General features: G+C 51.8%; 1 protein-coding gene across 1 annotated transcript; it reads right to left on the bottom strand.

Annotated features, from left to right (window-relative positions):
- Nucleotides 1-386: 386 nt before the first annotated feature.
- Nucleotides 387-14,508, bottom strand: ITGB7 (integrin subunit beta 7). Its single transcript, XM_007179427.2, has 15 exons — nucleotides 14,450-14,508; nucleotides 9,472-9,675; nucleotides 7,411-7,612; nucleotides 7,151-7,321; nucleotides 5,990-6,231; nucleotides 5,251-5,409; nucleotides 4,844-4,939; nucleotides 4,596-4,685; nucleotides 3,402-3,554; nucleotides 2,915-3,108; nucleotides 2,354-2,577; nucleotides 1,889-2,108; nucleotides 1,547-1,755; nucleotides 1,058-1,218; nucleotides 387-779 (listed from the first exon to the last, which is right to left on the bottom strand). The coding sequence occupies exons 2-15, from the start codon at nucleotides 9,670-9,672 to the stop codon at nucleotides 699-701; spliced, it is 2,403 nt and encodes an 800-aa protein (XP_007179489.2). The 5' UTR covers nucleotides 9,673-9,675; nucleotides 14,450-14,508; the 3' UTR covers nucleotides 387-698.
- Between the last annotated feature and the right edge of the window lie 1,298 nt (nucleotides 14,509-15,806).

The following is a 15,806-nucleotide window of genomic DNA, read 5'->3' as shown; positions in this document are numbered from 1 at the left end:
CATACTATCTCCTCTTTGGGAAGAATATCCTTGGGAGAAGCTTTTTCACTGGGGCCAAAGTAGTTTTCTTTTTTTCCACCAAGTGTAACCAACCACCCCACGACTTCCAGCACCCTGTAAGCTCCCCTTTGCAGAGAGCAACAAGTAGAATAAAGACAGGATACCAGTTCAGAATAAGGAAAAAAAACATGCACAGCAGGACAGAATGAGGCCAGACACCAGCAAAGGCAGTGTTTCTCCAAGCGTGGTCTGTAGGCCTCCTACGTCAGCATTACTTGAGGATTCACTAGCCCACCCCAGCCCACTGCTGCTGCTCCCCAGGCAACCCGTACTGTGCAGTCTGTTCTGCACTTTGTTTGAGAACCTCTCCTTGCCCTCAGGCGGCAGGAGGAGGAATGCACAAGAGCCTTCCTGAGGCCCAGGCTCTACAACCTGCTCTGGCCTTGGGGTAAAGCAAACTGACAGGTGTGCTCTGAGGTAAGACTCTTTATTGTATGCATGGGGGGTAGCCCCCACTTCTGAGGTAGGGAAGCAAGGTTGCAGCAGAAGGTAGTCCTCTCTGGTGTCACTCTAAGAATGAAGTATGGGTGACCACTCAGCAGCGGATTAGCCCCCTGCCAAGCTGCTGACTGAGAGACCCCATGCCCCAATTCCCTCCATCCCAGAGAAGAGCCCTGCAGTGAGTGTCCCTCCCCACTTCAGAGAGGGGCGCTTTCCGCCTCTTGAAAGCAGGGGTTGACAGTGGTCGTGATGGCGCTCTTGTAGAGAGGATTGTTGTCCTGGGGAAAGAAGTTGGAAATGATGAGGAAAAGTCCCAGGACTCCGCTTTTATCTAGTCCTAAGAGGCCAGCCTAGAACTTGAGCAGGAGGACCCCAAGAGCTGATGGAAATTAGCAGAGGAACCAGAGTAAGCCCACAGAGGAGGGCTAGGCCATCGGGGGGGCGGCTAAGTAGACCGAGTCAGGGTGGAGGGTGAGACGGTGATGCAGAAAGCAAAGCCCCCCTAACCAGGGGAAGCAAAGAAAACCTCACCCAGTGGGGTAGGCGGCAGCCTCACCTGCTTCCACTTGAGCTGCTGCTGCTCCTTTTCAAAACGACTGTATTCTCGGCGGTCGTAGATTTCCACCGAGAGCCGATAAGCCAGGACCAACCCCAGTCCCACTGCCACGATGCCCCCCACACAGCCCAGCACGATGATTTGGGTGTAGTCTGCCCCCTCTATGGGAAAGAAACAAGAGACTTCTGGGGGCTGGGGCCTAGGAATTGATCACCAGTTACCCACAGTGTGTCCAGCCTCATCCAGCCTCCCCAGGCCTGCCTGTTATTGAAAACAAAGGGAACCTCCACAGGGTCCAAGGTTATCCCAGTGCTCAGGGCCTTAGCCTTGTCTGTTTGGTCCAGCACCTGCACTTTTGCCTGGATTCATTAGCTCTGCTTCAACCCCCAGCCTGATTTCCCATTGTCTTTGCCTCCAGAGTTCTGAGGCCCTACCCATTAAACTTCCAGGGCCCCATCTGGCACGTCCACAGCATCCCTGCCCACTTACTTTCCGGGGGTTTCACTGTCAGCATGACCCTGCCTCTGGCTTCATCCTCTGCCAGGAAGAAGAAGAGCTGGTTGTCGTGGGTCCTCTCTTTGCACCAGCCATCATCCAGAATAGGGGCCAAAGCCAGAGTCACGTTGGCATGGGCACACGCCAGGCTGCAATTCATGGCCAGAGGACCAGTCCCAAAGGCGCCACACTCTGCGCAGTCCCTGTCCAGCGGGTGCCAGGAAGTTACCAGCTGGACAGATGTCACCCAAACCACATGCAGAAAGAGCAGGTGGGTGGGAGGGGCTCAACGAGCCCTGTGCCCCTGTTCCCAAGGCGGAAGGCCTGAGGGCTCACCTGTGTCTCTCGCATGGCGTCTTGCAGCCTGAGCACTGATCACATAGGGCACCGTAATAGCCGTCCAAGCACTGGCAGCGGTTGCAGGTGCAGTATCCACGCCCATTGCACAGCCCTCCCTCGGGACTGACACAGTTGTCTGTGTCCCCGCTGCATTCGCATGCTCTGCCCGTGCGATTGGCGTGACAGTGACACACTCCACATTGGCAGCGGCCAAAGCCTGAGGCAGAGCCACACGCAGGGTGACAACCATCCTCCCCACAGGCATTGGATATCCCATGCCACCACAGGCTGCCTAGAGCTGACCTGTTCCTGTGCATCCACTTCCCTCTCAAGTGTGCCGGATACCCTCCAACCCCTACACCAGAATCTTTGATTCCTCCCCTTAGTGCAGAGAAGTTCCCGGAGCCTAAACACCCTTGGGGAAGCCACTGTGACCCTGTCCTCCCCAAAGTCTCCAGGTACCTCCACAGAGGATTCCCTCATGTCGCTCACAGCTGGCATCATCACATTCACACAGACGTCCAGAGCTCTGTCCGCTGCAGGTGCAGCGTCCACACTGGCACCGTCCCCTCCCATTGCACAGGGGCCCTGTGCCATTGGGGGCTCGACACCCAGATTCCAGATCCAGGGAGGACAGCTCAGCCTCAGAGCACTCACAGAGCCGACCCAGGTGGCCAGGGACACAGCTGGGAGGGGAAGGCAGGGGAGGGAAAGGGGAGTCATACCTTGACCTGCCTTTCCCAGAATCCTCTAAACCCAAGATCTCAAGATAGTTGGAGAGCCACCAGCGGCTGACAGGAGGCCAGAATATAATGGAGCACCAAGGTGTATAGAGGGGGTGGGGGGGAGTTCTGGTGGAGGGGAGGGTTTGGCATTTCTGAGAAGCTTCAGGAGGTGAAAATCAGGGTGGAGTCTTGGGATATCTACGAACAAGACGTCTAGAGACGCCAGTGGGAGGAGGGAAGGCAAGGGAGGAGGAATACAGGGGAGCCATATAGGTGAAGGGAAGCAGGAGGCCCTCACCTGCACACCCCGCATTGTAGGTGCCCCTGGCCGTCACTGCAGTGAGGAGCCTGGAGCTGGGTGTCACTGCAGTTACAGTCACACAGTGTGTGCAACTCCACAGTCAGCTCCTCTGAAAAGCCACGGGCTCGGAACCTCAGCAGATGGGGCTCTGGGAGGCAGTGGGTAGCTTGGAGAGTAACCAGAAAATTCACCTGAGGACGGGGCAGGCGGAAATCAAACTAAGATCATATGCACTCCTGTATGTGCACGGACACACACCAAACATACTGGTCATCCAGAACCCTACTTCGTAGTAAACGAAGGGATAGGGTCGTGCTAACACCCATCTCTTAGAAACACTCTTGAGGAGGCTGCTCGTTAAAGCTCCTCAGAAAGGATGGGTGGAAGGCTACCCCATGCTTTTTGCTTTGCTTCCTGGGCCTGTCCTCCATCTATCCCTGCCTGCTCAATTTCCCACTCCCACCCCCACGCCCTTCCTTCTCACTGTCTGGTTGATTCGGACGTGGTTGCACTGGCCCCTGTCACCAGCCTCATGCTGTCTCTTCTCAGGACCCCCACACTGAGAATCGTAAGAGATGCGGACCCCGGGAGGGAGTAGAGAGCGTTCATGTTCAAGGGTCACAGTGGATGATAGACTCTGTGGAAAGGGAGAAAGAGAGAGGAACCATGTGAAGGCAGGACTCCAACTCCACCTGATGCCCTCTCCAGCTGTTCCAAATCCTGCCAGAAGCCTGCCCTCAGCCCACCTGGGGACTCCTTCCATTCTGCCCAGTCAGGAGGAGTTTCTGCAGGAAGGACCTGTGATAACCTTGAGTGAGAACACAGAATCCAGAGGCTTCTAAAACAGCATTTCAGTGCAGCTGCAGCAAAGGCCTGCCGGGGGTCAGGGGCTGGCCAGCACTGTGAACGTGCAGTGGCTATGTTTTTCAAACCCCAGATCAGGACACATAACCGGTGTGCATACAAGGTCTAAAGGGCAGATGCTTTCAATTGAGTTTGTCCTGGGAAATTTGATATTGTCTCAAATTTTCTGGCCATGGGTTTAGAACATGGTCCCTGTTATCAAGAAGGGTACAGTCCAGTTGCAGGGGTAAGACCTAAACGCAAGAAACACAAATTTTTATGGTTCCTTCTACCTGTAAAATTCTATGGTTCCTGTGAAGAATATCTCTGAATTATTTATAAGCTTAGTGAAGGCAGTCTCCAGATGTCACATTCTTTATGTACAGACTGACTGGGGGACAAGTGCCAGCCGTTCCATCTGTTATCTCTGTGACCTTGGGCAAGTCACTTAGCCTCCCTGTGTCTGTATCCCCATCGATAAAATTGGAACACTAGTTTCCAAGCAGGGGTTTTAGTGGGATAAGTGAGACAGCAAACTGTGTGTGTACTCAGGACAGTGCTTGGCATGAAATAAAAGCTCAATCAATGTTAATTCCCTTCCTTGCCCAGAGCAGGGCTCCATGCTCTGCACAAATCAGGCACTTAAGATTTGTGAATGCAAGACTGACTGAGTGAATGAGCTGTTAATGACAGCCACATGCAAACTGTAGGTAGGAGCTGTGGAGTGTTACACAAAAAGTGATCGTCCCCTTTTAGTTCTGCCACCCCACCTGAGGGTCCCTTTCCACCTTTCCCCAGCGCCCACCCTCCCCCTCCCCCCACGCTGGCCCCTCACATTATAAGCATCCATGATGAGCTGGACCACATTGCTGGAGTCCTCACTCAGCTCCCCCACTGCGGACTTGGGAATCAGCTTACTCAGCTCCTGCAACGTGAGGAGTTGAGGGAAATGGTGGGTCACAGCTCTAGGGAAATAAGCTTCTGGGGGTCTGGAAGGAGGGCATATGGGGGAAGGAGAATGGGCCTGTGAGGGAAGTGAGAAAGGCTGGGAGAGGGAGGGTTTGGCATTCAGACAACTCTCACCTGGTAGACAGGCAGTGTGGCACCAGTGACAGCAAAGATGGGCTGGATGTTTGCCGCAGAGAGGGCCTGGGCTACCTGACCCACGGAGGGGTAGTCCTGGAGCAGGGAGTCAGGACAAGGTGAGCGCCCCAAGTCCCCCTCACAACACGCAAGGTGCCCTCAACCCAGGAAATCCAGGGTTCCACCAGCTAGAAGAGCCCTGGAGGCTTGGCAAGAAGGAGGGAAGGGCCAGGGAGTGGAGTGACTTGGGTTTGTCTGAGCAGTGGGGGGACATGGAGAGAAGGAACTTCTGGGGAAGATGGCAGGGTGGTCATCACCCGTAAGGACAGTGAGGCTGGAGGGTGGGTTCCTGGGAGGAGAGGAGGTGTGGCTCTGATGGAGCGGGGCAGGTGAGGGTGGCAACTCACAAACTCTGGGCTGCGACTGTAGAGGCCATTGCTGTCCAAGTGGCAGTGCCCGTCGCTGGGCATGAAAATGCCACCCAACTTGCCATCCCCAGCTGTGTGGAATGTGTCATCTGAAGTGAACACCAGTAGCCGGGACACATTTCTCCAGCCAATCTGCTCCTGGGGTGGGATGGTGGGTAGGCTGTGCACTTGGGCATGGATGGCCCTTGAGCCACCCCCGCCTGCTCTAGGAGCAAGGATTTGGCCAGCCTTGTTCTGGTCAGTTTGTCCAGCCCCTTGTCTCCAGCTCCCTGCTTCTCCCCAGCCCCTCAAACAGGGTTGCTGCTAGTGGAGGCCTTCCTGTGAATTAGAAAAACACGCCTCGGGACTTCCCTGGCGGTCCAGTGGTTAAGACTTCGCCTTCCAATGCAGGGGGTGCAGGTTCCATCCCTGGTTGGGGAGCTAAGATCCCACATGCCTCGCGGCCAAAAAAACCGAAACATAAAACAGAAGCAATATTGTAACAAATTCAATAAAGACTTTAAAAATGGTCCACATCAAAAAAAAAGAAAAAAGAAAACACACCTCTTCCTCAAGACATTTTACTCCAATCCACCAGCAAATTGTCAAAATAGATATGCAAACTACAGGGACTATAATACGAAGACCACCCCCTAGAATTGTGAACTGCGTAACCATAGGTGGCCATCTTGGGCCCCAAGCAGCCCTTCAGGCTCAGGGCCCCTCCCCACCCCCTCACCTGGCAGAGGGCAGCCTGCAGAATGGCATCAAAGCCACCTTCAGGCGAGTCCAGGTTGCCGGACACGCTCTGGCGTCCCACCTCCCGTTCGAAGGCCTTAGCATCCCCGGTGAGGGATAGCACATGGTGAAAGCTGAAGGGCGGCTGGCAGCGCTCCAGCCGGGTGGGGCAGGGGTGGCGAAGCTTGGAGGGCACTGTGCTCACGAAGGGCAGCACCATTTTGTCCACGAAGGAACCAAAGCCTGGGAGGAGGAGTCATGAAGGCAGTGCCAGAAGTCACTGGACAGCAACAGGATGCAGGGCGGGGTGGGGCACTGCTGAGGACTCAGGAGGGGAGTCCCTGGGAAGTGGTGGTGGGGGGACAGTCATAGCGGAGGTGATGGGAGAGGGTGCTCCTAGAGGGCGGGGACCCAGGAACCAGCAGGGGCAAAGGGGTGAGAGCACAGGTTCAGGGAAGTGGAGGATGGAGATGAGGAGGAGGGCACAGCGGTGGGCAGGCAGGGGGTTGGTTAAAGCTGGGGAAGAATGCACGGGTGTGCAGTGTAGCAGCAGCATAAGATGAAGGAGGGGATCTTGAACGGGAGGGATGAGTGCAGAATGTACAGCAGGGATAATGGCATTTAGACCTTGTCCAGGAGACACGGGGCCTGAGAAGTGGCATCAGGGCAGTGTCCAGGTGGGTGCATCTAGGGCACTGTCTGACCCTGGGAGCTGTCTGAACACAGTCTCTCCAAACTCAAGGCCTCAGTTACCCTTCCAGTAAAATGAGGGGTCCTACTGGACAGTCTCTTAAACCCCCTCTAGCTCTGACCTAGAAGATAGATGTCTTTGGGGAGAGATGTCAGGAACCCGTGGCCTGGCCAGGTCCGTTAAACACGGAGAGAGGGCACAGTGAATATTCTGCCCCTTCATTTCTACGCCCCACATAACCGGCTGGCAAAAAAAACTCAGGGCAGCTACTCACCTGAGTCTCCCTGCTCTTCCGTTGAGAGCATACTTTCACTTAAGTAAACCCTCGCTTTACTTTCTTCAAAAAAACAGAAAAAAACGGGAGAGGGCAGGTGGGGCCCTTGTGTGTCCTAGACATTGGCAGAAGCTAGGGTGGCGGTTGGTTAGAGGCAGAGGGCCAGCAGGTGCGGAGCAGGGCTCTGCTGGGCTCACCAATGCGCACGGAGTGGGTGACTTCCTGCAACCTCACCAGCAGCGCGTGCCCAAGCTGGCGCACGCGCTCCAGGTCGTCCTTCATGGAGTAGCTCAGGTCCATAAGGTAGTACAGGTCCACAGGGTATCCCTCGGCTCGAAGGAAGCGGACCCGGAGCTGCTGGGGCTCTCCTGGGGGTGGAGGTAGTGGGGAGGTTGGTGGGGCGCTGTGGAATCCCAGCCCAGCCCGGGGCCCGGCGGCCCACCACCCCCTAACTCACCCGGCCGCAGCGTGACCCGGACCCGCTGCGGTGCCAGCTGGGTGGCCCCCTCGCCGCGGGTGCCCTGGCTGAGCGGCTCGTCCTGCAGCACCTCCTGCCGGCCGCGGGGCTCCTCCAGCTCCCCCGGGGGGCAGCCCCGGGCCAGCAGCTCCTCTCGCAGGGCGCAGCGGCGCACCTCTGCCTCCCCGGACGCCGTGAAGTTCTGTGCCGCAAGGGGAGGCGCGTCGGGACCCTAGTCCCCTGGACCCCTCAGCCCTGCTCCCAGAACCACCCTGGCATCCCGGCCACTTCCAAGCCCTCCCCTGTCAGGCAACTCCCTGGGCCCCCCTGATTCCCTCCCCTCCCTTCCACAGCTACCCTTGAACGCCGTCCTTTCTTCCTTGTCAGAGCCCACTTCCTACAGCACCCCCCCTTCTCCTACCCTTATCTGGATGCCCCCTTTCCCCAGACACCCTACCTCTCCACTCCCCCAGTGCCACAGACTTCCTGTTGAGATCTCAGGGACCTCACTGCCATCAAAAAAGGAGGAGCCTGACCTCCTAGTCCAACCTCCCCTGAATGCTCAGGCCAAAATGGGAAGGGGGTCAGACTAAGACCCACAGTCCCTGGGAAGGGGAAGGATAGGGACAGGAGAGAACCCCCCGCTCCCCCTCAATGTGTCTGGTACCCCTGGCACTGGCTGGGAAGCCACAGGGGAAGGAAATGGTTAGAGTGGCTTCTCAGCTGACCCGGGTGCCAGCCTCTGGTCGGAGGATTGGAGGAGACAGACATACCCAGCTGTCCCAAGAGTCCCTGTCTGGCACCTCTGGCCTCTGCCTCCCACTGACTCTGAGTCTTCCCCCTCCCGGCCTCCCAGATTCACTATGTGCATTTCCCCTGGACCCACTCAGTTTTGTGGCTCTGCCTCCTAGTGAGTGTGCCCTCATTTCTTATCTCATCTAACTCTCCATCTTCCTGTGAGAGAGACAGTTCTGCCCACCCACCAGTTCAGGCACCCCTCATGCTCTGCTACACCATGAGCCCTGTCTCTTTAAGGCATAAACAAAAGAACAGCCTGGGACTTCCCTGGTGGTCAAGACTCCCTGCTTCCAATGGAGGTGGGTGGCGCTGGTTTGATCCCTGGTCGGGGAGCTAAGATCCCACATGCCATGCCGCATGGCATGGCCAAATATTAATTAATTAATTAAAATTTCCCCCAAAATTTAAAAAAAACAAAGAACAGTCTTGTTTGACCAGCCAGGGAGACACCCTCTCCCCAGCATCCTTCTTGTCACTTAGGTAGCTCAAGCCTTTCCCCCAAAGCCCACAGGCTTCCAGCTCCTTCCTTTCTACCCTCCCAGTCATAGGCTGCTACATACCTAGGAACATGCCCCACCCCCAACACAGATCCAGAGACCCAATCACATACTTTCTGCAGTGGACTGACCCCCAACATGATGATATTTGGAGATGGGGCCTTTGAGAAGAAATTAGGGTTAGATGAGGTCATGAGGGTAGAACCCTTATGATGGGATTAGATCCCTATTAGAAGAGACACCAGAGAGCTTGTCCACAGCCCATCTGCAAGCCAGGAAGAGAGTTCTCACCAGGAACTGAATCAGCTACCACCTTGATCTTGGATTTCACATCCTCCAGAACTGTGAGAAATAAATTCCTGTTGCTTAAGCCCCCTAGTCTATGGTATTTTGCTATGACAGCCCAAGCTGACAAATACACTTTCTCACATGTACACCCACAAAAGATCCCTCTCCCTATACACAAGCATGTGTTCCAGCAGGAACATGCTTCCTCCAAATTTATGGTCACAAGTCTTCTCCACATATACACAAATACACAGATACAGACATAAACATACATGCGCAGGAAACTTGAGTGCATGTATATGCACACACACATACACACACGTACAATCAGACAGGAGTCCTATGTGCACAAACTCAGTCACACACAGAACTACAGTGTGCACCCAGAAAGTCACATACGTGCCCACACAATCACACTCGTATATCCAGGCTGTACACACACATACACTTGGTTCAAAGGCCACAGACCCATCTTTACCAGTTGCTTGCACCATGCACAGCTCGGGTGTGAGAGGATGCACTTTTGACAGGAGGGAGCTGGCTGGCAGGACCCTGGTAGGGACAGCCCAGGAGCCCGCCATTCTGTGGTCTCCTGTGGGGATGAGATCTTGGTGTCCAGTTCACTTTCACCTCTGCTCAGGGCCAGCAGGAAAACAAGGACCATTGACAAAGCCACCATGGTCTGTAATAGGACATAAAGGGGGACATGTGGGTCCTCAGCGAGGGCCCCCAAGCTCTCAGCCCTCTAAACTTAGCCTGTGGTTGTCCCTCTCAAAACTCTACCCCAACTCTTTATCTCTCCCCATAGTTTCACTTCCCCCGGTGGATTCAGCAGTTACTTCAAAATGGCAGGAAGGGGCAGATCCCAGGCTAGGGTAGGAGCCTTGGAAAAGACCCAGCCCTCCTGCATGCAGACTTCATAAGGCCAGAGTGGGCAAAATAGCCTAACTAAGAGTCTGGAGAGTGGACCTGGAGGCACTAAGGTCTGCACACAGGTCTATTCACCAAGATTCCAAGCCATAGTGGAAAGAGAACCAAACAGGAAACGGACCAGGTCTGGTCCTGCCTCAGTCACTCACTGGCTGGTGTCAAGTCAGATTTTCTCTCTGAGCCTTAGTTTCCACAACCGTAAAGTAAGGGAGTTGAAAAAATAATCTGACAGCCCTTCTAGCTTTCATAACCTTGGATTCTAAAGGAAGAGGGTCAGGGGCTCTAAATAAGGGGGGAAAGTCAGGGATTAGGAATGAGAGGAAATAAAGCTGGAGCAGATGAGGGAGTATGTGAAAGAGGCAGGGAAAGTCAGCTGTAATTGACTGACATGGTAGCAAGAGGAATAAAGATTAGACCATAAGAAGAACTGTCTAAAGGTCTGGGATAATGGAGGAAGGAAGGCCAGGTTTGGTAAAAATTTCTCTTTCCTGTACATTGCACAAAGGGGATCTAGATTAAAAATTTGAACAGGCAATTTATTACCATGCTTCAAAAATCAAAAAGTTAAATCCCAATGGCCGTTTTTATAGAAATGGAAAAGCTGATCCTAAAATTCACATGGAATTGCATGAATAGCCAAAATAATCTTGAAAAAGAAGAACAAAGTTGGACTCACACTTCTCACTTTCAAAACTTACTACAGAGCCGCAGTAATCAAGACAGTGTGGTATTGGCATAAGGATAGGCAAATAGATCAATGGAACAGAATTGAGAGTTCAGAAATAAATCCATCCCTTATGGTCAGTTGATTTTTTTTTTTTTTTTTTTTTTTTTTTTTTTTTATTAATAGATTTTTTTTTTTTAATATTTATTTATTTATTTATTTATTTATTTATGGCTGTGTTGGGTCTTCGTTTCTGTGCGAGGGCTTTCTCTAGTTGTGGCAAGCGGGGGCCACTCTTCATCGCGGTGCGCGGGCCTCTCACTATCGTGGCCTCTCTTGTAGCGGAGCACAGGCTCCAGATGCGCAGGCTCAGTAATTGTGGCTCACGGGCCTAGTTGCTCCGTGGCATGTGGGATCCTCCCAGACCAGGGCTCGAACCCGTGTCCCCTGCATTGGCAGGCGGATTCTCAACCACTGCGCCACCAGGGAAGCCCGGTCAGTTGATTTTCATCGAAGATGCCAAACCATTCAATACAGAAAGAATAATCTTCAACAAATGGTACTGGGATGACTGGATATCCACATGTAAAAGAATGAAGTTGGACTCCTACCTCACAACATATACAAAAATTAACTGAAAATGGACCAAAGACCTAAGTATAAGTTCTTAAAACTATGAAACTCTTAGAAGAAAATATAGGGATAAATCATCATGATTTTGGACTTGACAATGGATTCTTAGCTATGACATCAAAAGCACAAGCAACAAAGGAAAAAATAGATAAATTGGACTTCATCAAAATTTAAAACTTTTATGCATTAAAGAACACTATCAAGAGAGTGATAAGACAGGCCACAGGATGGGAGAAAATATTTGCAAATCATGTATCTGTTAAGTATCCAGAATATATTAAAGAACTCTAACAACAACAAAGAGAAAAACAACCCAGTTTTAAAATGTGCAAAGGACTTGGACGTTTCTTTAAAGAAGATAGACAAGTGACTAACAACAGATAAAAAGATGCTCAGCACGATTAGTCATCAGAGGAATGCAAATCAAAACCACAAGATACCACTTCACACCCACTAGAATGGCTGTAATCAAAAAAAAAAAAATAGAAAATAAGTGTTGATGAGGACGTGGAGAAAATGGAGCCTTCATACATTGCTGGTGGGAATGTAAAACGGTACAAAAACTGTGGAAGACAGTTTGGTGATTCTTTAAGAAGTTAAAACACAGAATCACCCTAGCACTTGACAATTCCACCCCTAAGGATATCCCTAAAAGAATTGAAAACGGGTGTTTAAACAAATACAAACTTGTGCAATACTGTTCATCGCAGTGCCATGCACAGTAGCTAAAAGGTAGAAACAACCCAAATGCCCATCACCTGATGAATGGATGAATAAAATGTGGTATATCCATACAATGAAATATTATTTGGCCATAAAAAGGAATGAAGTACTGATACATGCTACAACGTTGATGAACCTTGAAAACATTATGTTAAATGAACAAAGCCAGTCATGAACAACCACATATTGTACAACTCCATTGATATGAAATAGCCCACCTAGACAACTCCATAGAAACAGAAAGTAGCTTAGTGGTTGCCAGGGGTTGGGGAGGATGGGGAGTGACTGCTTAATGGGCAGTTTCCTTTTGGAGTGAAGAAAAAGTTCTGGAACTAGATAGCGGTTATGGTTGCACAACACTGTGAATGTACTTAATGCCCCTGAACTGTACACTTAAAATGGTTAAAATTATAAATTTGACGTGTATTTTACCACAATTTAAAAAACCAAAAAGTTAAGATGATATAAATCTCCCACTCCTATCCCCCATCCATCCCAGTTTCCACACTTAACTTCAAATAAATAACCATCATTTATTATTATCTTTTGTTGCCTATAATCTTTCTAGAGACTTTTAGTGTATATACAAACTAACATGAACACATATATACTCTTCAAGTGATAGAATCAAACAATAGAATTCAACAAATGCTAGAATACTTTACACCCAGTTTTGCATCTTACTTGGTCAGACTAGTTTTCTTGGAGTTCCTGCCACCCAAGAAAATAAAGAACTCCCTTGTTCATTTTTACAGTTATATAGATTTCCACTGCATGGATATGCCATGTTGTATTTAGTCTCTTGTAATGGGAATTTAGGTTGTTTCTAATTGTTCACTATTATAAACAACGCTGCAGTGAAAATTCATGGATTTATCATTTCACATGTGTGCATGTTGTAGGATAAACCCCTGGAAGAGGATTTGTAGGGTTAATAAATAGGTATCATTTGTAATACTGGTGAGTAGTGCCAACATAACTGACATGACCTCCTGAAGGGCTGCGCCAGTTCACATCCCCATCAGCAGTGTATCTGAACTAACTCCTTGTCGGGAAGCATCTGCATCCTTCTCAGCCTGGGCCGAGACTCAGTACCAGATGATCTGCACGGGGTGTGGCGAAGGGGTGTGGTGCCAAGTCGCTGACCGCCCCCGTCCTGCTTCCCACCACCTGTAACCTCAGGCGTAGTAGATATATATTTAACAGAGCCTCCACCCTCCTGTGAGAGGCTAGCCCAGGGCTCAGCCTCAGCGTAACCTCAGCCTCGTTGTCTCGGCACGCCTGTGGTCAGCGAGGCTGGGGATGCTGCAGCACGGAGCCCAGTTTTGACTCATCTCTCACAGGTGGGGATCTGGGCCACACTGTCCCCCAGGATAGGACAGTCCCAGAGGGCTCAAAGGAGTCACTCATCTCCCCTAAAGGGGGGCCTTGGACTCCCCTCCCCAGCCCCCCTTCTCCCCTCCTCAGGATACATGACCTGCCACCTGCTTCTCTTAATCTGTCTCTCCCTTTCTCTGTCTCCCCTTCCTAGTCAGAAATCTGATTCCATCTCGCAGCTAATTTTCTCTTCTCCACTTCTTCACAGTTCTTTGTTTTACTTCCTTTCCCACTCTGATCCTAACCGTAGAATGGCAAAATCTTCTGTTTCAACCCCCTCTTTTTGCAGATGGAAACCTGAATCCCAGAGTGGTGAGTGACTTGCCCAAGGTCCCCTAGCGAACTACAGCAGAGCAGGGACTGACACAGGCCAGGCCTCTCGCTTTGTTTGCTGCTTTCCTCCCCTCCAACCTGGGCACCATCTTCATGGAAAGTTGTGCCTTCTCCCCACCAGCCCCAATGGGCTCTATCTGATCCCCTTTCTCTTTCCTTCTGGCCTTCCTCTATCTTCGCTTCTCTCCCTCTGGGGTTGTCCATTTTCCTGGACTTAATTCTGACTCCAGTATGTACCCCACTGCCCTCTGAGCAGCTGAGAAAGAGAGCATCTCCCCAACCCATCCAGATCTCCCAAGTCAGGAGGAACCCTCTGCTGCCCACTCAGAGTCACAAGGAGGGGACAGAACTGAGCCGCTGAGCCACAGTCTTCCAGGAGTGTGGGATCTGTGGCCAAGGTACCAACTGGGAGGAGGCCTGAGCCGAGCACAAGGCATCAAGCAGCAGGGATGGCAGCTGGGGAGTAATATTGGGAGAACCTTACCTCGTCATAATCCGTAACACATAGCCGGCAAGCAAATGATAGCACTCATGCATCCCCTACCTCCTTTTTCTCTCTCCAGTCCCACTCTTGGGAAACCAACACAAGAGGGATGGGTGGGGGGAGGGAGGGCTTGTGAGACTGGAGGAGGGAACAGGAGACCTTGGGAATGCAGAGAGGTCTTCAGAGCCTTTCTCAAGACTCAGCTGAACCCTGGGTGTCTTCAGGTCAGAGCCCTCTTCCCAGGAGGTTAGGACCAGGTGGGGCCTGGGCGGGTAGGAGAGGAGGCAGGAGGGCTGCTGCCCTGGTACTCACAGGTGCGTGCGGAGCAGCCCTTCCTCCCTCCGGTGGTAGCAGCAGCCTTTGTGTACTGATCTGGGAGGCTGCAGAGGAGGAAGTGACACGCCCCAGGGTGGGGGAGACTTGGGGCTGGTGGGGGTGACTGACCTAGGAGAAGGTGGAGCAGATAAGGGTGAAATTGGGCCAAGGGAGTTGATGATACAGGGATCTGGAAGAAGGAAGCAAGGAAGCTCATCAGTTGAGCACCTGTTATTGTACTGGGTGTATCATAATGTTACAATTCATTCTCACAGCAGCAACCTCATGACATAGGTGTTAACCTCCCTCCAGCCCCCTAATTTTACAGATGTAGAGGCTTAGAAGTACAAAGTATTTTGCCCGAGGTCACATAGTTAGCAACTAGATGGTCTGGATTTAAATCCAGGTCTGCCTGCCTCCCAAATTGATGTTTTATTTCCTCATATAGGAACATGACAGGAAGGAAGAAATATGGAGGCAGTAAGTACTGTCGGAGGGGGAAATTAGTGACTGTTGTTCATTCTGAAAACCTGGTGCCCACTGTCTTACAGTGTGTGCTTAACTACACGGGCTCTGGAGCCAAACTGCCCAAGTTCAAATCCTAGCTCTATCACTTACTAGTAGTGGGACCCTAGGTAAATTACTTACCCTCCCTGTGGCTGTTTTCTCATCTGTCAAGTGGAACTCATAGCATTATTGTGAGAATTAAATGAGATTATTCGTATCAATTGCTTAGAGGACAACATGGCACTTACTAAGGGCTCGATAAGAGAGAGAATCGGTGGATGAGAAGTAATGGAGGTGGGAGGCTTTGAAAAATTCAAGGACCAGACAGCTGGGAAGTTGGAGAGACAGGCACAGGGTCAGCTCAGAGAATGAAGTTGGGGGGCCAAGGAGCCAAACGGTGCTGGGGCCCGGGACGTGGGTGGAGGAGGCGAACCGCGCAAAGCTGAGCACAGGCATGGCAGCTGGAGCCAGGCAAGGACGAGGCTGCAGGGAAAAGAGGCTGAGGCCCACACTTGACCACAGGGAGTTTTGAGAAGGAACTGGACATGACGTCTGTTCACAGGTCTGTCTCCTCCACCGGCAAGGGACTGACTGAAGCCGCAGGGTCCGTCTCCTAGCAGGTGTTCAGTGAACATCAGATGGGTCGGAGGAGGAGCAACTGGAGAGAAGGGCATCCTCCTCTGGGTGGGCTTCAGCCACCGGCTCTCAGACCTCTTGCCCTTCCCCCACAACCAGGGTTGCCATGGCAATGACCCCTCCTTCCCCACAGGCCCTGTGGTTTCCTCTAGAGTTTCTTTCACTTTCTTCTTCTGCTTTCCCCCCTCTCCTCTCCTCCGCCACTCCCACA

Source organism: Balaenoptera acutorostrata, chromosome 11 (genome assembly GCF_949987535.1).
Source record: "Balaenoptera acutorostrata chromosome 11, mBalAcu1.1, whole genome shotgun sequence".
NCBI classification, from domain to species: Eukaryota; Metazoa; Chordata; class Mammalia; order Artiodactyla; family Balaenopteridae; genus Balaenoptera; species Balaenoptera acutorostrata.
This window is presented reverse-complemented; position numbering and strand designations above follow the sequence as displayed.

What these genes read in the sequence shown, in the direction of transcription:
- ITGB7 (XM_007179427.2), bottom strand. Translation starts at nt 9,672, where the DNA reads ATGGTGGCTTTGTCAATGGTCCTTGTTTTCCTGCTGGCCCTGAGCAGA. An exon ending in TCATCATGGATGCTTATAAT is followed by an intron (nt 3,555 to 4,595) that starts GTGAGGGGCCAG and finishes CCCTTTCCACAG; the next exon opens with AGTCTATCATCCACTGTGAC. An exon ending in GACAGTGAAACCCCCGGAAA is followed by an intron (nt 1,219 to 1,546) that starts GTAAGTGGGCAG and finishes TCTTTCCCATAG; the next exon opens with AGGGGGCAGACTACACCCAA.